Below are 23,117 nucleotides of genomic sequence, written 5' to 3' on the forward strand. Positions count from 1 at the left end.
TAGACACAGCTGACTGTGAACAATCAACATCTTTTGCAACAATGTGTGATGATTTGCCTTCTTAAAGGCCTACTGAAATGCGATTTTCTTATTTAAAATGGGGATAGCAGGTCCATTCTATGTGTCATACTTGATCATTTCGCAATATTGCCATATTTTTGCTGAAAGGATTTAGTACAGAACATCGACGATAAAGTTCGCAACTTTTGGTCGCTGATAAAAAAAGCCTTGCCTGTACCGGAAGTAGCAGACGAGTAGCGTGACGTCACAGGTTGTGGAGCTCCTCACATCCGCACATTGTTTACAATCATGGCCACCAGCAGCGAGAGCGATTCGGACCGAGAAAGCGACGATTTCCCCATTAATTTGAGCGAGGATGAAAGGTTCGTGGATGAGGAAAGTGAGAGTGAAGGACTAGAGGGCAGTGGGAGCGATTCAGATAGGGAAGATGCTGTGAGAGGCGGGTGGGCCTGATATTCAGCTGGGAATGACTAAAACAGTAAATAAACACAAGACATATATATACTCTATTAGCCACAACACAACCAGGCTTATATTTAATATGCCACAAATTAATCCCGCATAACAAACACCTCCCCCCTCCCGTCCATATAACCCGCCAATACAACACAAACACCTGCACAACACACTCAATCCCACAGCCCAAAGTACCGTTCACCTCCCCAAAGTTCATACAGCACATATATTTCCCCAAAGTTACGTACGTGACATGCACATAGTGGCACGCACGTACGGGCAAGCGATCAAATGTTTGGAAGCCACAGCTGCATGCGTACTCACGGTACCGTGTCTGCGTATCCAACTCAAAGTCCTCCTGGTAAGAGTCTCTGTTGTCCCAGTTCTCCACAGGCCAATGGTAAAGCTTGACTGTCATCTTCCGGGAATGTAAACAATGAAACACCGGCTGTGTTATCCGGAACACCAGTCAAGGGGTGCATTCTACGGCGGGGGTGCGTTATCCAGCACAACACCTGCCGCAATACACCGCTTCCCACCTACAGCTTTCTTCTTTGCTGTCTTCATTGTTCATTGAACAAATTGCAAAAGATTCACCAACACAGATGTCCAGAATAGAGACTTAATAGCTGGCCACCATGCTGTCCCAAAATGTCCTCTACAATCCGCGACGTCACGCGCTGATGTCATCATACCGAGACGTTTTCAGCAGGATATTTCGCGCGAAATTTAAAATTGCATTTTAGTAAGCTAACCCGGCCGTATTGGCATGTGTTGCAATGTTAAGATTTCATCATTGATTATAAACTATCAGACTGCGTGGTCGGTAGTAGTGGGTTTCAGTAGGCCTTTAAAGAAGTCTGATAATCCTCTCCTGTTTCATTTGACATTTCTTGTGTTGGAGCCATGATTTATGTCGACCAACCTGGTGCAACAGCTCTCCTTTTTAACTGCAGACTCATGAACAGATTTAATCTGATGCAGGTTATGGGTTTGACACTGACAATTTACAAGGCGATTCCATCATTTTTTTCCACTCTTCTTGGTGTAAAAATGAAACTGTTACTGACTACCATAATTCCATCCATCCATCCATTCTCTACCGCTTGTCCCGTTCAGGGTCGCGGGTGGTGCTGGAGCCTATGTCAGCTGCTTCGGACGGAAGGCGGTGTACACTCTGGACAAGTCTCCACCTTATCGCAGGGCCAACACATAGACAGACAACATTCACACACTGGGGCCAATTTAGTGTTGCCAATCAACCTATCACCAGGTGCATGTCTTTGGAGGTGGGAGGAAGCCGGAGTACCCCCACGCAGTCATGGGGAGAACATGCAAACTCCACACAGAAAGATCCCGAGCCCAGGATCGAACCCAGGACCTTTGTATTGTGAGGTGCATGCACTAACCCCTGTACCACCGTGCTGCCCTACCACAATTCATAATATCGATTTATTTTAGTGTTTATTAAAGCCAGAAAGTTGCCACTTGAAAAGGCTATAGTGTGGTGTCATGTCTGTTATCTGCTTTTTTTCTACAAAATTAAACAACTGAACAAACATCCTCCAAGTCGGATGATTCCAACGTTTTTGCCAGGGTTGTATATCAATATATGGTTTTTGTTCTATATATGTGTCATTGCTTGTTGTTAAAGGTAGTGTCGTATTGTTTAAGGAATGTATTCCAGTGGCTAATTTCATGTTATACTGTGGAACCCATTTATGCCAATCACCCGTTTATGTCGACCAACTCATCATGTCCAATGTGTTCTTATTACTAAAAAGTACCCGTTTTAGTAATTTTTGACATAGCTAAGATATAAAGAAAATGTACGTACTAACATGAGAAAAGAGGTAATTTCTAATAAAATGGGTCCGTTCATTAGGGCTGTGAATCTTTGGGCACTACACGATTTCATTCGATTTACTGTATTTTTCGGAGTATAAGTCGCTCCGGAATATAAGTCGCACTGGACGAAAACGCATAATAAAGAAGGAAAAAAACATATATAAGTCGCACTGGAGTATAAGTCGCATTTTTTGGGGACATTTTTTTTTATAAAACCCAACACCAAGAATAGACATTTGAAAGACAATTTAAAATAAATAAAGAATAGTGAACTACAGGCTGAATAAGTGTACGTTATATGACGGATAAATAACCAACTGAGAACGTACCTGGTATGTTAACGTAACATATTATGGTGAGAGTCATTCAAATAACTATAAAATATAGAACATGCTATATGTTTACCAAACAATCTGTCACTCCTAATCGCTAAATCCCATGAAATCTTATACGTCTAGTCTCTTACATGAATGAGCTAAATAATATTATTTGATATTTTCCGGTAATGTGTTAATAATTTCACACATAAGTTGCTCCTGAGTATAAGACGCACCCCCGGCCAAACTATGAAAAAAACTGCGACTTATAGTCCGAAAAATACGGTAAACCTTGTGGGTAACGTTTCGATTCAGAATCAATTCTCGATTCAAAATCAATACTTTTTTTGATAACATTTGGTGCCAGTTCTATGATGAACTAAATTCCTCAATAAAATAGGTAAGCAGCTCTGATACATTTCTATAATACTTAAAAGAAAACTGGTTTTGTTAACAAAAATTTAACTCAAACATTTAGTTAAGTCAAATACAAATATGGCCCCTACCGTTTATGTTGACATGTGTTGTAGTATGGTTTTTTTTAAATATTTTTCATATATGAGTTCTATGTACCGTATTTTTCAGACTATAAGTCGCAATTTTTTCATAGTTTTGCCGGGGGTGCGACTTATACTCAGGAGCGACTTATGTGTGAAATTATTAACACATTACCGTAAAATATCCAATAATATTATTTAGCTCATTCACGTAAGAGACTAGACGTATAAGACTTCATGGGATTTAGCGATTAGGAGTGACAGATTGTTTGGTAAACGTATAGCATGTTCTATATGTTATAGTTATTTGAATGACTCTTACCATAATATGTTACGTTAACAGACCAGGCACGTTCTCAGTTGGTTATTTATGCCTCATTCAGCCTGTTGTTCACTATTCTTTATTTATTTTAAATTGCCTTTCAAATGTCTATTCTTGGTGTTGGGTTTTATCAAATAAATTTCCCCCAAAAATGCGACTTATATATGATTTTTTTTCCTTCTTTATTATGCATTTTCGGCAGGTGCGACTTATACTCCAGTGCGATTTATACTCCGAAAAATACGGTATGTGTTGTATTAATGTTAATGTGCAGCCCTTTGAGACACTTGTGATTAAGGGCTATATAAATAAACTTTGATTGATTGATTGGAACGTTGAACTTCATCATCACTATGCAGCTACATAACTACTGTGTGAAAAAGTGAATTCCTGTTCAGTGCAAAGTAAGCTTCAAAATAAATGCATGGCAGTATTAACCTGGATTATAACAAAATGTACACTTTGATTTAGTGTTTTTAGATTTTTAACCACTGAAAGAAAGATGTACTAAAGTTGTATGGTTGTAGTCATCAAGACAAAGTCAAACCTGGTTTGTAACGTTAGTAAAGTTACTATTAAGATGGCAACATTGAATACATTTGACATGCGGAAAAGGGTGCAACATTCTGGCCCCGCCCCTTTAAAAAAAGGATGGAGCCAACTTTTGCCTCACACGTATTAGAATGTCACAAATGCAATTTTTTAAAGGACACCTCGCGAAGCTACCTACGAATATGACAAGACGTTTGTGTAACTTATGTTTGTAAGTTCAAAGAAAACCAGAAGAGGAGCTGAACATGTTTTTAAGGCGTCAGCGAGTCGTTCAGGTGGAACAGTGACTGCTGCAACTAGAAAGTGTTACTGTTCGAAACCAGACAAGTAGAAACCAGTTCTGGGCCTGGTCTGGTTAGCAACGCCCCAACGCACCTCATGAAGTGATGTCGTACAGTAAATAAAGCACGCACTGGAATACACAAAGGTGTTGACAATACACCCCGACTGTACTTGACATAAAACTGCTAGAAGGTTTTAAGCAAATAAATTACGCGTATTTAAAGTGGAACTGGAATTTTGCCTATCGTTCACAATCATTATAAGAGACAAGAACACACTGCAAAAACTGAAATTAAATTAAATATCTCAAATAAGGGTGATATTTGCTTATTTTCTGTCTGATAAGATCATTCTTCTCACTAAGCAGATTTTATGATAGAGTGTTTTACTTGTTTTAAGGGTTTTGGTCCTAAATGATCTCAGTAAGATATTACAGCTTGTAGCTGAGATTTTATGACCCATATTGAGTGCTTGAAACTACAATATCAACTGATGCAAAGCTGTGTCACCAACACTCACAAGTATAAAACTACTTTCTTAAAGTAATCATTTCTTACTTCAAGCATGAAAAAAATAATCATCATGCCGAGCGCATATCATTATGTCAAGATAATGGCACTAGCATTTACTTATTTAAGAATATTTTTAAACATATTGAGCAAAAAGGTCCAAAAAAAATTCTACCAGGAAAAGTGCACTTGTTATTAGTGAGAATATACTTATTTTAAAGGTATTTTTGGGTTAATTGAGGTTAGCTAATTTTACTTGTTTTGGAAAGTCTTGACAAGCCGAATTTTCTTGTTCATTAGCAGATAATTTTGCTTAGTTCAAATAAAATACCCCTCATTTTTGTATGTTTTTTCTTATTTTTGAACACTGACTTTTTGCAGTGTAGGGACTGAAAGTACTGACAGCCTACAGAACCAGGCCAGGCACTACAAAGTTCTACAGGAGCTTAATTTAAGAATATTTTTCAACATATTGAGAAAAAAGATTAAAAAAAAATTTCTGTTAAGAAAAGAGCACTTGTTATTAGTGATAATATACTTATTTTAAGGTATTTTTGGGTTCATTGAGGTTAGCTAATTTTACTTGTTATGGAAAGTCTTGACAAGCCAAATTTTCTTGTTCTATTGGCAGATAATTTTGCTTAGTTCAAGTAAAATACCCCTCATTTTTGTATTATCTTTTCTTGTTTTTGAACACTGACTTTTTGCAGTGCACAAAAGGTTTTTCGTTTTTTTCCCGCTTTCTAACATATAAACGTCTCTTTCTTGGTGGCTAGCAATACAGCTAACAGGAGCAACCACTTCTACCTCTAAATTACTTTAAAAATGCATATTCAAAAACCGTCAACAATATTTAATTTATGTTCGGTCACCTGTATAATAACTGTAGGGACATTGTTTTTGTATGAGCGAACACTGTGGAACTCTTTTTCTAGCGTACTAACACATCGGCGTTGTATTATGATCAATATAAAGTGTGACTCATTTGATGGATTGTCTGTTGAGTCCAGCTGGCCAGGGACATTTTTTTCCGGTTAATTGTGGGTAAGCACTCCATTTATGTCAAAATAGCTTGGCTTCAAGTTCCACATTTTGCAGCTCACTCTCTCGGCTTCCGTCTGCTCCAATGTCTCACTCTTCCTTCGCGCTCGCTTCTAGAAGCAGCAGTTCATCTTCTATAAATTCAGCTTCAAAAAGATCAGGTTGTGAATCCTCATTTGTCTGTGTCGTCTTTGTTGTTTGTCACAACGTCTGCCATGATTAGAACATACACAAGCGTTTTGTATCCGGAAGTAGGAACACACATTGTCGGACGTGCCTTGCTATGGAAACTATGGAAATAAATGCGCCGAAGAATTAGGTTCGGCATTGATTCAAATGATCAACATACGGTAAATATTGTACATATTACATATTGTTATGATCGTGTCTGTTACTAAATTATATGTATCCTTGCAGTTAGAGATATCCGATAATGGCTTTTTTGCCAATATCCGATATTGTCCAACTCTTAATTACAGATTCCGATATCAACCGATACAGGTATATACAGTCGTGGAATCAATGTGATTAAAAATCCCTCATTGACATTATCATTAGACATTTATAAAAAAAAAATTAAAAAAGAACAATAGTGTCACAGTGGCTTATACTTGCATCGCATCTCATAAGCTTGACAACACACTGTGTCCAATATTTTCACAAAGATAAAATAAGTTATATTTTTGCTTCATTTAATAGTTAAAACAAATTTACATTATTGCAACCAGTTGATAAAACATTGTTCTTAACAATTATAAAAGCTTTTTTACAAAAATCTACTACTCCGCTTGCATATCAGCAGACTGGGGTAGATCCTGCTGAAATCTTATGTATTGAATGAATAGAGAATCCTTTTGAATCGGGAAAATATCGTTTTTGAATCGAGAACGGTGTTGGATCGGAAAGGCAGGTGAGGCGGGGCCTCACCTGCCATCATGGAAAGAAAAAAAATGTAAAAAGAAAAAAAATTAATTAAATTGTTATATGTATGCAGTGATTATACTATAAAGTTATTTTCCATTTAACTTCACCAGTTTTAGATTATTTTTATTCAAAATCGCTGAATTTTCACATTTGCCGTTCAAATACTGAGAAGAGACGGTGCGGTGATCAGCAGCCAGTTGAGGCACGTCACTCAGTTGTTCCTCAACATGGATTGCGGACTCGGCTAACTGCTGGCCTGCTGTGCAGTGAGACCGTATTGCTATATGAATTATATTATAAATTTCCATAGTTTAGTTAGCTGAGGTATATAATATACAGTGTATTTTGTCAACAACTGTATGTGTGTAACGTATTTCTTGTGCTGAGCAATCATAAAACTGCTGCGAAGACGCACTGTGTGAGGCTCGCGTAATCCCGCCTCCTGGTGCCGGTTAATACACCTGCGCCGCAGACTGCACCCCCCGACGGGAGCACCACACCAACCAAAGCCCACACCCAAACCCTTCACGTGCAAGACCGAATCCACCCAAAAAAAGTCACTTAACAAGAAGCCAAAAAGTGCAAAAACAACAATGCTCGCGCCGGAGGAGCCGTGAACGACTGCAGGGACACAACATTAGGTACACCTGCAGACTGCAGCACGGATTTCATATTTCATTCATTCACAACTCCTCCAACACGAACACCACTGTTCCCGCACTCATAAGTAAAGGTCAGACCATAATAACGTTTTTTTTTATTAAATGTGCTTTTTTGTGTGCTACAGTTTGTATGTGTAAAGTTAAAGTTAAGTTAAAATACCAATGATTGTCACACACACACTAGGTTTGGTGACATTTGTCCTCTGCATTTGACCCATCCCCTTGCTCACCCCCTGGGATGTGAGGAGAGCAGTGGGCAGCAGCGGCGCCGCGCCCGGGAATAATTGTTGGTGATTTAACCGCCAATTCCAAGCCTTGATGCTGAGTGCCAAGCAGGAAAGAATGCTGGTATGAGCTTTTAAACATAACCCGTTAACTGCTGCCAATCAAATGGTGAATAAGATACTCCTTAGGGTTCATATGTTTGTAAATCTGACTGTGATGAAGTCAGTGCCTCACCAGTCATGAACCTCACCGCACGTCACTGACACATACATACATACATACATACATACATATATATATATACTGTATATATATTAATGTAAAACTAATTATTCTCAAAAAAATGTGTTCTGTGGTAATATTTTTGGGGTCTGGTTATCTACCATTGAGTCTTCATCAGACCCTTTGGAGTAACAGCTGAGGACCAAAGCTAGCAGGAAAAAGGTGTGACTGTTACACTTCCTGTTCGCAGCCATCACCCATGCACGAAAAGAATAACAACATCATTCACACTGATAAGACCAAAAATCTGACCTCCATTAACACGGGTCACATGTGCCAATATTGCGTGACGGAGACAAAGTCGGGGGCGAGGGGGGATGGGGGGGGGGCTGCCACTGCCCCACATTGAGCTGTGGCCCAAACTATTGCTGACAATTTGTCCAATGCCCACAGGACGGAGTGACACGGGGTTCATGAATTAGTGAATGCGACACGGCTTGTGTTTCCCCAGACGTGTAAAGAGACGGGGAGGGGGTTCGTTTACAAGATGGAGAACCTGATCCGGCAAGATAGTTCAGCAAGAAAGTCATGTAACATTCATGAGCAATGAGCTACAATTAAATCATAAACATGCATACAATAGAAAAACACTCACCTAGAGGATTGAGTGTTTTTGGAGGAAAAGCTTCAACAACAGGAGCAGCTTCTTCTTCTTCTTCTTCTTCTTTGCTGTGAGCTACAAGAGGCAGCAACACATATCTTTTCCGTGATTTAACTTCTCCACCAAGCCAACTTTTTTTCACTGTCACAGGGCGTGTGCAAGCGCGGGGGAGAAGGAATGTGCAAAAAGGGGCGCTGCTGCTGCTTGAGCAACCGTTCAAGTCTGCGGCCCGAGACTAAAACGCGCTTTTTTTTTTAATAGTTTTTTTTTTTTCATTTAAAACTGTGTCTCATTACAGCTTTTAACATGTAGGAACTAGTGTGTGTGTTTGTACACAAGGGCCACACCCTGGAACTTCCCTCGCTTGTGCAAAAGAAAGGGAAGAAGCGTTCTGGCTGGGGAGTAAACTCTGCACAAAGCACACTAAGACAGCTACCAGGGAGACAGTGAACGCCTCACAGTGCATTCTCTGAATAGTTGAGAATTAAGCACACAGATTGTCCTGCTTGTGAATATGAACAACACATTAGTAAGACTTAAGCACTTGCAGCTGTGCGTTGTACATGGGAAGTATCAGTAACATAAATAATAACATGATGTCAATAAATGTGATAATTAAGGGCTCAAATGTGTCACCTCAAGCAGGTAAATGAGGGCTCATGCAAAGGAGGGGTTTGCAGGGGACTCTGTCTCCATCCAGGGGTTATTTGTCTGAACTGCACATATATGTAAAAAAAAAAAAAAGAAGATATTTTCCACTCTTGGAAATTCTTGAGAGAGCCTCAGGAATGACTATTTCATGTCGTTTTACTGTGGGCCGACACGAGTACAATGAATAAACAAGCCTTCTTTTGTGTACACACACAGGAGAAAGAAGTACACGAGTGAGGACACGCCCCTTACAGTACAAGAATGAAACAAATGTCTGATGACTTTAAGTAAATGATGTGAGTCACCAGTTCAAGCATGTGTAATTGTTTAGTCTGGCGACACACTGCTTATTGTTTGTGCCGTAAAAATGTTTGTTCGTGTCATTACGTTTTTTAATTCATTTGTACTATGTTTTTGATGCAATTTTTTTTTTGGAGGGGGGTCTTTTAAAGTTGTAATGCTATTAAAGTATTCATTTTCATACCAAGCCCATTCACCTTGTCAAAATCACCCCAAACTTGTCCCAAATTATTGTGCTGCATTTTTTGTTTAACTATTATAATGTTTATGTTATCAAATATTTTAGTTTTTATGCTATTACAACATATTCTTTTTCCATAACCAGCCCCTCCTCCACCTTGTCAAAATCTCCCCAGACCTTTGTGCTGCAAAAAATGTTGTCTAACTATTACAGTTTTTATCTCATTTTCCTTTATTTAACTAGGTAAAAAAAAAAAACTTGAAATTAAAATGTCTTTTACAAGCGTGACAGGTTTCATCAATACATAGAACAACAACAAACAGTAGCAGTCACACTAGTTAAAAGTATGAATTACATACAACATAAACATAAAAACACGCAATAGGTTAAAAAAAAAAAAGTATAATAATTATTCAATAAAAAATAATTTAAAAACACGCAATAGGTTAAAAAAATTAAATAATATTCAATAAAAAACAATTTAAAAACATGTACAGTGCCCAATAGAAACAGCTCTTTTAAAATGGAATGAAATTCCCCAAAGTGATGATTTCAGGTAGCCTAATATTCTTTTGTAATTCATTCCATGACCATGGAGAAGCAAATCTTAAGGTTTTTTTCTTTTTATCAAGACTTGTGTTGGCTCTAGGAATTAACTTCAACTTCAACCCTAAACTAACACCCTCACCGGATTGTTGTTAATAATCAAATGTAAACAATCAAATGCAGATATTGTTCTTATGCCATCTGATCTCTCTCTCTCTCTCTCTATGTCCACTACTTGCTGTACATATCCTACCAAGTCAGACCTACACTGTTTCAATATCCATTTCTCTGTTCTCAATTGTTGATGACTGATGACAACAACCAAACCTAACCCCCACCCCCCTCTACACCCCGAATTGTAAATAATGTAAATAATTAAATGTATACACTCTGATGATTATCTTGTGTGATGACTGTATTATGATGATAGTATATACTGTATGATAGTATATATCTGTATCATTAATCAATTTAAGTGGACCTCGACTTAAACAAGTTGAAAAACTTATTGAGGTGTTACCATTTATTGGTCAATTGTACGGAATATGTACTTCACTGTGCAACCTACTAATAAAAGTCTCAATCAACCAATCAACACACCAAGAATGTCCTGTGATCTTAAACTGTAGCGACTGGACTCACTACACATAAAACCCCAGACCACAGAGCAAGAACCATCCATGGAGAAAATCTACGGACTGATAAGGATGGACAGTTTGCTTTTGTATACAAAGTGTAAAGGCGGACAAGGTTGCCACAACCAGTAATAAAACGTAAGGCACAGTGATATACAGCAGTGGTCCCCAACCTTTTTGTAGCTGCGGACCGTTCAACGCTTGAAAATTTGTCCCATGGACCGGGGTGGGGGGGTTTAATAAAAAAATACAATCATGTGTGCTTACGGACTGTATCCCTGCATATAATGTATATATTGTGTTATTTATGTTGATTTAATTAAAGCAAAAAAAACAAAAAAAAGTTGCGAAGCAAGATTGGGGACCACTGATATACAGTATCCATTTTTTTTTTCCCCCAAGTTAGTGTCGGGTGCATTTCATAAAAAACAAGTCTCCATAATCTAGCAAAGGCATAAAGTGGTCAGAATCAAGTGTCTCCTAACTTGTAGGGGAAAACAGGACCTGTTTCTAAAGAAAAAGTTAAAAGTTAAAAAGTTAACATTTTTCTACGTTTGATTTAAAAGACAAGTTCTCATCAATAATCCCCAAGTACCGTATTTTCCGGACTATAAGGCGCACTTAAAATCCTTTAATTTTCTCAAAACTCGACAGTGCGCCTTATTACCCGGTGAGGCTAATGTACGGCATGATTCTGGTTGTGCTTACCGACCTCGAAGCAATTTTATTTGGTACATGGTGGAATAAGTGTGACCAGTAGATGGCAGTCACACATAAGAGATACGTGTAGACTGCAAGATGACGCCAGTAAACAACACCAAAACTTGAAATATTCCATTGAGAATATAGAACATTACACACGGCGTTCAAAAATCTGTCAAAATGTTTTTAGTACGACTTTGGTGAGCTATGAAGCCGCACCGTTTAATGGATTGTCGGCGCATTAAACATACAAGTATTATTATGGTGTGTGGATAAGGACCGCAAAATGGCACCTATTAGCAGACATATTACCTGGCGTTTTGTTTCGCAATATTATGCAAAACCTACTTTTCTTACCTTCTAGTACCTGCTGATCCGTATTTGGGATCTGCACAAGTCGAGAAAATGTGCGCGCGTCCGCAAATGTAGTCCGTGCCAACACCGTAGTCGATAAGCTTCTTCTTTTTCTCTATCTTCTTATGTGGCATTCATCTTCCGCTGTTGCAATTTTTAATATAAAGTAGCATAAAGTTCTTACTTGTATCTGTCAGTAGACGAGCTATCAAAGCCCTAAAAATTGTAGTGTGTTTACATAATTCACCCACGGAACTTTAGTTATTAGAGAGTTCTGGTCGGACGATTTTTCACGGAACACATTTCCTGCGTTGTTGCATTATTGAGCCACGGATGAGAAGATTCTGCTCCGTGATTGATTGACTGCTGATCTGTATTTGGGATCTGCATAAGTCCTGAAAAATTGCGCACGTCCGCCTTTCTGAACGTGCCGATGCCTTAGCTTCGTCTTTTTCTCTATCTTCTTGTTATGGGACATTCATACTCCGCTGTTGCCATAAAGTAGTGTAAAGTTCTTACTTATATCTGTCAGTAAACTCGCCATGAAACGCTAAAACATACCAGTGTAGTGAGTTTACATTATTCACTCAAGGAACTTTAGTTATTAGAGAGTTCCGGTCAGACAGTTTTTCACGGGACACATTTCCGGCGGATGAGGAGATGCTGCTCCGTTATTGATTTAAGTAAAGTCTGAATGTCATTAAAACAGTTAGCTCCATCTTTTGACACGTCTTCCACTCCCGTCTTTGCACGCTACACCGCTACAACAAAGATGACGGGGAGAAGGCGCTGTCGAAGGTGAGCCACGTAAATAAGACCGCCCACAAAACGGCGCATCCTGAAGAGACGCTCAGAAAGCGGCTTGAAGATGATCTGTAAAACATAATCTATGCAACATTTTGACCAAAGAACCACCATTACATGTTATGTAGACCACAAGATAATGTTTTACATTTTGAAAAAAATCTTAATATGACCCCTTTAATGTGCCTTATAATCCGGTGCGTTTTTTGTATGAAAATAGACCTGAATAGACCCGCTCATCGACAGTGCGCCCTTTAATCCGGTGCACCCTATGGTTCGAAAAAAAATACGGTTCTTATATGTCGTGACCATTTCAACTTCAACCTTACGCTCGTAAGGTTGAAGTTGAAATTGTCAGTTGATATTTTTGGTGTGTTCAAAAGCAGTCGTTTGCCATTTGAGAATAACATCACCTTAGATTTCTCTGCATTTAGCACTATTTTTAGCTGAGTCACCTGGGACTGAACAACATCAAAAGCAGACTGCAGGAGCTTAAAATTTTGCACTAAAACAACATAAAAATGGAAGGCTGCATCCGCCACATTATCACAGAGATTATTTACATAGATGGAAAACAACATGGGAGGTAATATGAAGTACACCCTTTAAAACAGACGAGGAGGATCCAGCAAACTAAACATAGAAAACCACTATGTTATTAACTATTACATTTTTAACCCCCCACCTTGTCAAAATCTCCCTTAAACTTGTCCCAAACATTTGTGCTGCAAAAAAAATGTATCGGCCGACAATATCGGCAGTCCGTACAAAATATTAAAAAATTATCGATACCGATAATTTTAAAATTATCGGTATCCGTTTCAAAAAGTGAAATTTATGACTTTTTAAAACGCCGCTGTGTACACGGACGTAGGGAGAAATACAGAGCGCCAATAAATCTTAAAGACACTGCCTTTGCGTGCCGGCCCAGTCACATAATATCTACGGCTTTTCACACACACACAAGTTAGTTAGTTAGTTTATTATTCTTCGGTCAATAGTCAACAAAATAAACAAACAGTTATACATTCATAGATTGAAAATGAAAATGTTGCAGACCGAAAGGGTTTAGGCTGAAGTTGAACACTTATTGCGCCTAACCCTATAAACAATGTCAAGCACAAGATGAACTTGTACTTGACAAGTACCTTGGTCAAGTATGCTGTTGACCAAGACATACTTGGTCAACAGCCATACAGGTCACACTGAGGGTGGCCGTATAAACAACTTTAACACTGTCACAAATATGCGCCACACTGTGAACTCACACCAAACAAGAATGACAAACACATTTCGGGAGAACATCCGCACCGTAACACAACAGAACAAATACCCAGAACCCCTTGCAGCACTAACTCTTCCGGGACGCTACAATATACCCCCCCCGCTACCCCTTATCCTAAACCCCGCCCCCCCCCCCCCCCCAACCACACCCACCTCAACCTCCTCATGCTCTCTCAGGGAGAGCATGTCCCAAATTCCAAGCTGCTGTTTTGAGGCATGCTAAAAAAAATAACGCACTTTGTGACTTCAATAATAAATATGGCAGTGCCATGTTGGCATTTTTTTCCATAACTTGAGTTGATTTATTTTAAGAAAACCTTGTTACATTGTTTAATGCATCCAGCGGGGCATCACAACAAAATTAGGCATAATAATGTGTTAATTCCACGACTGTATATATATGTATCGGTTGATATCGGAATTGGTAATTCAGAATTGGACAATATCGGAATATCGGATATCGGCAAAAAAGCCATTATCGGACATAATGGACAAAATGCGACAGAAGAAAAGTTATACTTCCAATTATTTATGTGAACTTTTGCTGACTTTTTGTCTCGACCACAGCAACCCACTTTCAATGCCAAAAAAAGGTCAAGCAGGCACCTTTCAGGGCACCAATTAGCCTGATTAATGACACAAACTAACTTTGGACAGTGCAGTTGTTGCTAATTGTGCCAAGTTGAAAGTAGGACACGAGCAGAGTGACGACACCAAGCATCCAGGAGATACAACACGATGGGGTAAATCATTCAGGACGAATGGCAATGAAAAATGCAGTTGGGGCTCATGAAATATTCCCAAATGCCAAAGACTCACTTAAATAAGAATGTAAAATATTTGTCCATGCGCCCATTCCGAACATAAATCACTAATTACGAGCCGTGGAAGTGTACCATCTGCTGCAGGTAAACATATTGCAACATTTGTGCACCAATGTTTGACAGCGGCGTTAATGGACATTTGCCTCAAACGCCGCAGCGAGCAAAAAGAAAGTCATAAAACAGGTACAATTATGTCGCCAAAACTTCTGCGAATGAGCCACTCGGGCTGCAGCGGCTGACGGGCCTTATTAGTTAGGCTTAAAGGCTGACAGGATGTGCGCATTAGGGAGACGCTTCCAGCACTAACAAGCTCAGCGGCTTCATCAGACAAATCCTAGTTTGCAAAAGTTTTCAGGTCTCTTCTGAGTCATCGTCCAGGCTAAGAACCATTGCCACTCACAGCTTTTTGATTGATTAGCCGTATTGCCACAGAAACGACACTCTTTCTTCTGTTTTGTATGCTTTTTTCATATCATGTTTTTTGCAAAAATGTTGTTTATCAGTCACCAAAAAAAGAGACATATCATGATCATTTGCTATTATCCAACCTGATGTGACTCCATACAGTCGTGCTCATATGTTTACATACCGCATGCGGCTCTTTAGCGCCGCCCTAGTGGCTCTCTGGAGCTTTTTTAAAAATGTATGAAAAATGGAAAAAGATGAGGGGGAAAAATATATTTTTTGTTTTAATATGGTTTCTGTAGGAGGACAAACATGACACAAACCTCCCTAATCGTTATAAAGCACACTGTCAGCTTCACTGATTCGAGTATTTGGCGAGCGCCGTTTTGTCCTACTAAATTTGGCTGTCCTTGAACTCACCGTAGTTTGTTTACATGTATAACTTTCTCCGACTTTTTAGGACGTGTTTTATGCCACTTCTTTTTCTGTCTCATTTTGTCCACCAAACTTTTAAGGTTGTGCATGAATGCACAAAGGTGAGTTTTGTTGATGTTATTGACTTGTGGGGAGTGCTAATCGGGCATATTTGGTCACTGCATGACTGCAAGCTAATCGATGCTAACATGCTATTTAGGCTAACTATATGTACATATTGCATCATTATGCCTCATTTGTAGGTATATTTGAGGTCATTTAGTTTCCTTTAAGTCCTCTTAATTAAATGTATATCTCATGACACACTATCTGTATGTAATATGGCTTTTAATTTTTTGCGGCTCCAGACAGATTTGTTTTTGTATTTTTGGTCCATTATGGCTCTTTCAACATTTTGGGTTGCCGACCCCTGCCCTGGGAGAATTTATGATTTATTGGCCATTCTTCAGAGAATATGAATGATAACACAAAAACTGTTGGTCTACCTCAGGGGTCACCAACGCGGTGCCCGCGGGCACCAGGTAGGCCATAAGGACCAGATGAGTAGCCCGCTGGCCTGTTCTAAAAATAGCTCAAATAGCAACACTTACCAGTGAGCTGCCTCTATTTTTTTAATTGTATTTATTTACTAGCAAGCTGGTCTCGCTTTGCTCGACATTTTTAATTCTAAGAGAGACAAAACTCAAATAGAATTTGATAATCCAAGAAAATATTTTAAAGACTTGGTCTTCACTAACTTACAAAGAAACAGATAACAGATTTGGTGTCTAGTTCAAAGTGTGACATGATTTATTTAAAAATTTGAGAGTTGACTTTTGCATTTTACATGAGTTATTGTTTGTACAAACATGGTGCAAAGTAATTCATGATTTGTTAAAAAAAAAAAGGTTAGTGGCGAGCTAGTTAAAATGGGATATTGTGATTTCACAAGACTGTCTTAGAAGTGATCATTTGAAAATGTTCAATTTGAAAAATGTGCACTTAGAGAAAATATAGAAATAAAGTGTTGCATATTGATATTTATCTGTTTCTGTATATATTTATTGTGAGAAATTATTAAGATGATCAGTGTTTCCACAAAGATAAATATCATTAATTATTAATAATAACATAGTTTAAGGTAAATGGAGCAAATTGGCTATTTCTGGCAATTTATTTAAGTGTGTATCAAACTGGTAGCCCTTCGCATTAATCAGTACCCAAGAAGTAGCTCTTGGTTTCAAAAAGGTTGGTGACTCCTGGTCTACCTGAATCCCTCATTTTCCACTTCTTAATCAGCGTTTGAACACTGCTTAATTCCTTGGATATCTTTTTATACCCTTTTCCTGTTTTATGCAGTTCAATTACCTTTTCTCGCAGATCCTTTGACAATTATTTTGCCTTCCCCATGACTCAGAATCCAGAAACATCTGTGCAGCACTGGATGAAAGATGCAATGGTCTGTCAGAAGCCCAGAAACTCACTGACCTTTTATACACATACATTAATTACAAACAAACAGGTCACAGGTGAGGATTGGAAACTTGATTAGCCATTCAAACCTGTTTGTTTCAACTTTTGTGCATGTTATCAGATCAAAGTCACTGGGGTATGTAAACTTTTGATCAGGGTCATTTGGGTACTTTCTTTTGTCATTTTGATTTAAAAAGAGTAAACACAGTTGTTTGCCAATTAGTTGGCCCGTTGTGAGTTCTCTCTGTAAAGACGTGGATTGTTTTTGTGCAGAGAACTCCGGGCATTTTGCATGTGACTCAGACCGCTCTGGCTGCAGTGCTCTCTGCTGGTTGTTCAGGGGAGTGCGTAACTCCACATTTATTTGTGCATCTGGTTTGTGGTAGGAATGTCTCATGGACACAAAAGCAAAAAAGCGATCCACATATGCAAATTCAATACAAATACAAATACAAAATCCAGCATATTTATATTCAAATCTCAAAAATATATTTACAAATACACGTTTATTTATACAAATTCTTGATTTATTTGTGTGTCACATTTTTATATTTATACATTTTATTTGTATATATTTTCAAATCTCAAAAATATATTTACAAATACGCGTTTATTTATACAAATTATTAATTTATTTGTATATCACATTTGTATATTTATTAATATATGCATATGCATTAATATCATATTGATATATATATATATATAAGTTGATGTGAGACAATTCTACTTCCATAAGTATATGCTAGCATATAAAGAGAAGGCAAATGACGCAGCTGCTCAACAGGTTATAAGTATCAAATATAACATTTGACACACTTTCTGAAATAGTTTATCACCACCGAGTGTAGTTGCTATAAAAAAGGATGACTTGTGGGTGTAGGGTGCCCAACTTTATTAAACCGCTGCCATGGCAACAACACAAGTGACAATATCAACATTCTAAGAGAACGAAAGTTTCTATGCTGAAAATAAGCAAAAGTAAACAATAAACAAGTGCATTTGTCAATATGTTCAATATTAACACACAAACTTGAGAACACTTTAGTGCAGGGTTATGTAACTGAAACGCTACAAACAAGCTTATAAAAGTATTTTATGTGCCTTCCTATGAAATGCCAAAATGAGCAACAAAAAAAAAAAGGTTACGTTTTGTGTTTAACTTAAGTATTGAATGCAAGTATGTACAAATATTCCTAAAGGAATCCAACAGACTTCTTACTTAATAAAAAAAGAAAAAGCACTATTTCCCGCCACTGAAACATCACCATGGAAACCAATAGAATGATGTCAATAATAAAGTGGCTGCACAGTACAGTACAGTACGTTCCTTCTTGATATGCGGGACATTTGCCTGGCTATGCAATCAAAACGTGGGCACTAAATGAAATGAAATGTTCCAATGTTCCGTCTTAGAACTTTCTCTATCAGCCGCTCGCTCGCCCGCTTCCCTTCTTCCCATCGCCTTTATGTGTCTCCCCCCCCGCCGCTAGGAACCTCTCCACCGCTTCCCTTCCGAACGCCTCCATCTCGTCCTCCAGCGCGCTGTCCTCGCCGTCCTCGTCGTCCTCTTCCACCATGTCTTCCAGAATGTCGGCCACGTCCTTGACGAAGCGGCGGAAGTTGGCCCGCTCGTGCACGAACACGCCGTCCCGGAAGAACTCGCCGGCGAGCTTCTGGAGGGCGTCTCTCTGGGAGGAGTCCACGCCGGCCTGCTCCGCCTTGGCCAGGTAGGCCTGGAGGAGGGTCTGGAACTGGGCGAAGGGGACGGGGCGCAGGCCCTCCGCCTGGGCGCAGGCCTCCAGGGAGGGGCAGTGCTCGGGGGCTTTGGGCTTCCTGTGGAGGCGGTTCCTCTGCTGGGTCCAGTAGTCTGCTTGGTCCTGATGGAGGAGCGGTGATGTCCACAGGTGCTCCTTCTGGTGCTGACGGTGGTAACCAGTGACTGTGTGCACATCTCCATGTGTGGGATCTTCTCTCCGCTCTCCACTGTCCTCTTTCCTCCTCCCTTTTTTCATTGCCTTCATGGAATGCGGATCACCTTTCCTGTTCTGATTCTTCCACTCATCCTTCTCTCTTTCTTGTTTTTTGGAATCCTCACAATGTTTCCTCTCCTCTTTCGGGTCTTTATTCATCCAGGTCCCATCCTTCTTCTTCTTCTTCTCGCTTCTCTCCCATTTTTCCTTGCCATGTTCCTCAGAGCCATCCTTCACTTTCTTCCCCCCGTTCCACTTGTCCTTCATCTTGTGAGTCTCTCCTTCATCTTTTCCTCCTCTCCACTCCTTCGTCTTCTTCTCATGCTTGTCCTTCTTCCACTCTTTGTCCTCCTTCCATTCCTTCCTCTCCGTCTTCTCACCTTTCTCCTTCCACATCTTGCCCTCGTCTCCTCGGCTTACTTTCTCCTTCTTCCACTCTTTCTCCTCATTCTTTCTCTCAGGCCGTCCTTCCCCTTTCTTCACCTTGTCTTGCTCACGTATCACACTTTTTGCCTCCTTGCGCTCATGTCTCTCACCTTCTTTCCATTCGGACTTTTTGCTCTCCTTCCACTCTTTTTTCTCGCCCCGGTCGTGTTTATCCTTCTTCTGAAACGTCTCTCTCTGTTCTTTCCCGTGTTTGGGAGATGCCGCCTGTTGTGCGTCTGCTAGAGGACCACTTGGGGGCACTGTTGGTGAAGAAGAAAAAAAAATCAGGGAAGAAGCAGACAATATAATAGTTAACTTTTTCTAGAACAAGGGTGTCCAAAGTGCAGCTCGGGGGCCATTTGTGGGCCATAGCTATTTTTCAGCAGTCCTGCGGCATTTTCTAAAAAAAATCGTAAACAATTTATTTTATTTTTTTTAAGTGTATGAAATGTATTTCAATGTTGACTCTGATAACACAAAGCTGCCATGCAGCTGTTTTTTTTTTTTTTAAATGTTCATTACTCAAAAAATGATCAAAACAATGTTATGAATTATTGACCTATTTGAGGCTCCAATTACCGTATTTTCCGGACCATAGGGCGCAACGGATTATATGGCGCACTGCCGATGAATGGTATATTTTTGTATCTTTTTTCATATTTTAGGCGATCACTCGTAACGAGTATGATTGTCCTCCTGTTGGTGGGATTGCCTTCAGGAGAACGCTCTGTGCGTGGAATCTTTTAAAGTGGGGAGACTGTAGTACAGACAGCCACCACACTGTCCTTGGTAAAGAGAAGGCCAGGGTCCTATGGCATGGAGACCAAGACAATTGGGGGCCCATATTTGCTGCAGCCTTCTACCGCCTTTGTGACCGTTGTGGAGCATCTGCCCACTCCGCCGTTGAGGTCTTTTTCGACGAGGGAGACGCGCAGACTCCAACGTCACTTCTTCGCTGTGGGGAGCTGTATCCGGTGGCAAGGGAAACCCAGGACGACCGGCACCTCCTCAGTGCTGCAGGAGGCTGCCGGAGCTCCGGTCTGTCGGAGGACCGCCTATGGTGCGCCTACCAGCACTTGCTTTTCTCTCAGGGTGTGCTCCCCTAGCCTTTTGTCTTCCCAGACTAACCCACAAGGCAGCAGAGACTATAGGGCGCATTAAAAGGAGTCATATTATTACTATTTTTTTCTAAATGGAAAACACTTCCTTGTGGTCTACATAACATGTAATGGTGGTTCTTTGGTCAAAATGTTGCATAGATTATGTTTTACAGATCATCTTCAAGCCGCTTTCTGACAGTCGCTTCAGGATTATTTACGTGGCTCACCTTCGGCAGCGTCTTCTCCCCGTCATCTTTGTTGTAGCGGTGTAGCGTGCAAGGACGGGAGTGGAAGAAGTGTCAAAAGACAGAGCTAACTGTTTTAATGACATTCAGACTTTACTTAAATCAATAACGGAGCACCCTCAGTGTGACCTGTATGGCTTTTGACCAAGTATGTATTGCATTCACTTGTGTGTGTGAAAAACCGTAGATATTATGTGACTGGACCGGCACGCAAAGGCAGTGCCTTTAAGGATTATTGGCGCTCTGTACTTCTCCCTACGTCCGTGTACACAGCGGCGTTTTAAAAAGTCATGAATTTTACTTTTTGAAACCATCCATCCATCCATTTTCTACCGCTTATTCCCTTCGGGGTGGCGGGGGGCGCTGGAGCCTATCTCAGCTACAATCGGGCGGAAGGCGGGGTACACCCTGGACAAGTCGCCACCTCATCGCAGGGCCAACACAGATAGACAGACAACATTCACACTCACATTCACACACTAGGGCCATGTCTTTGGAGGTGGGAGGAAGCCGGAGTACCCGGAGGGAACCCACGCAGTCACGGGGAGGACATGCAAACTCCACACAGAAAGATCCCGAGGCCGGGATTGAACTCACGACTACTCAGGACCTTCGTATTGTGAGGCAGATGCACTAACCCCTCTTCCACCGTGCTGCCCACTTTTTGAAACCGATACCGATAATTTCCGATATTACATTTTAAAGCATTTATCGGCCGATTTATTGGACATCTCTAGTGAATATGTTCCCCATACTAAAGTGTTACCGGTTGTATAATAAGGCCATGCAGAATAAGGCATTAATAAGTACTTAATAATGACTAATTAAGAGCCAATATGTTACTAATTTGCATGTTAATAAGCAACTAATTAATGGTGAATATGTTCCCTATACTAAAGTGTTACCCTTATGTTTGACGTTTTTTAGACTGAGACCCTTCTGGGGGAGCCTTAATAGTTAAAATATAAAAATGGCCCCCGCATGCTTTAATTTTTCAGTGTGCGGCCCTTAGTGGAAAAAGTTTGGACACCCCTGTTATACTGCCTCTTCGCACCTGTGCGTTTCCACTCGGTGACAGTGGTCCTGAGGGTCTCAAGTTCTTTCTGAAGGGTCGGCAGCGTCTCCAGCTCTCGCTTCATCCTCTCGTTCTCCTCCTGAAGAAGAGGGAGGGACGCCATCTCTGACTTCAACCTGCTGTTTTCCTCCTCCCAGCGCAGACGCTGCGATTCTCCCTTCGCCGCTTGACCCTTCGCCGCTTTCAGCTCTTCTTTCTGCACCTGTATGAGACAGAAAAACGAGATAAAGCACAAATAAGGAAATAAAATAAATAGTATGGAATGAAGAACATTTTAGCGCAGGGTGGTAAGATGTAAGAAACTTAGAATTAGACAAACTTTATTGATCCACAAGGGAAATTGTTCCACACACTAGCTCAGTTACAAAGGGTGGAAAGGGTAAGGATGGAAAGAATAATGCAGGTATTAAGTATACTAAAAATGTACCATAGAAACAATATAAAATATAACATATATGTAATATTTACATATTATACATACAGTATATAATATATACTGATATATTATTATATTATATTTTTATATAATATATACAATATATAAGACATCCCAATTACCAGGTACAATATTATAGTAAATGTAACAAAAAACATGGTAAGTAGTTACGTCATATGAGGCTTGATAAATACTCTACAGTGGAACCTGTTTATGTTGACGCCCCTCACCATAAGCGATAGTCAACATAAGCAAACCTGGCCACTGTTTGCACGTTTACATACACTGACTTTGTCCAGAGACAAAAGGACAATGAGCGGTAATAAATACTACCTACAGCAGTTTGTTGACGTACTTTTCCTCGATCCGTGTACTTTTTTTGAAGATTCTTGTGTTTTAATATGAAATTTGAATATGAGCTGCTGAGCTAATTTCGTTGTATGTCTTTGCTCTCATGAGAAAAAAAAACTTTTCATACAAGCACAAATCTTTCTTTCAGTGGCTAACAATATATATATATATATAAAAAAAAAAGAAGAAGTGTGTATTTTGTTGGTTGTTGTGGTAGAATCCAGGTTAACACTGCCATGCTTTTATTTCGAAGCCTAGTTTGCACGTTTACATACACTGACTTTGTCCAGAGACAAAAGCACAATGAGCGGTAATAAATAATTTTTGAACCTACAGCAGTTTGTTGACATACTTTTCCTCGATCCGTGTATTTTCTTTTAAGATTCTTGTTTTTTAATA

At 39.7% G+C, this 23,117-nt stretch overlaps 2 protein-coding genes across 3 annotated transcripts in view; both read right to left on the minus strand.

The window, feature by feature from the left end:
• Positions 1-8,713, minus strand: part of LOC133621349 (protein S100-A16) — a 29,234-nt gene extending 20,521 nt beyond the window's left edge. The window contains exon 1 of the mRNA XM_061983380.2: positions 8,534-8,713. The gene's annotated coding sequence lies outside the window, so the exon portion shown is untranslated. The remainder of the gene's footprint in view (positions 1-8,533) is intronic.
• A 9,279-nt stretch (positions 8,714-17,992) lies between these two features.
• pbxip1b (pre-B-cell leukemia homeobox interacting protein 1b) overlaps positions 17,993-23,117 on the minus strand; it is a 34,404-nt gene continuing 29,279 nt past the window's right edge. For both annotated transcript variants that reach the window (XM_061982573.2, XM_061982572.2), the window contains 2 exons: positions 21,911-22,133; positions 17,993-19,771 (listed from right to left, as the gene is read on the minus strand). In XM_061982573.2, coding sequence (XP_061838557.1) covers positions 18,540-19,771; positions 21,911-22,133 — 1,455 coding nt within the window. In that variant the 3' untranslated portion in view covers positions 17,993-18,539. The remainder of the gene's footprint in view (positions 19,772-21,910; positions 22,134-23,117) is intronic.

This window comes from Nerophis lumbriciformis, linkage group LG21 (assembly GCF_033978685.3).
Source record: "Nerophis lumbriciformis linkage group LG21, RoL_Nlum_v2.1, whole genome shotgun sequence".
In the NCBI taxonomy this organism is placed as follows: Eukaryota; Metazoa; Chordata; class Actinopteri; order Syngnathiformes; family Syngnathidae; genus Nerophis; species Nerophis lumbriciformis.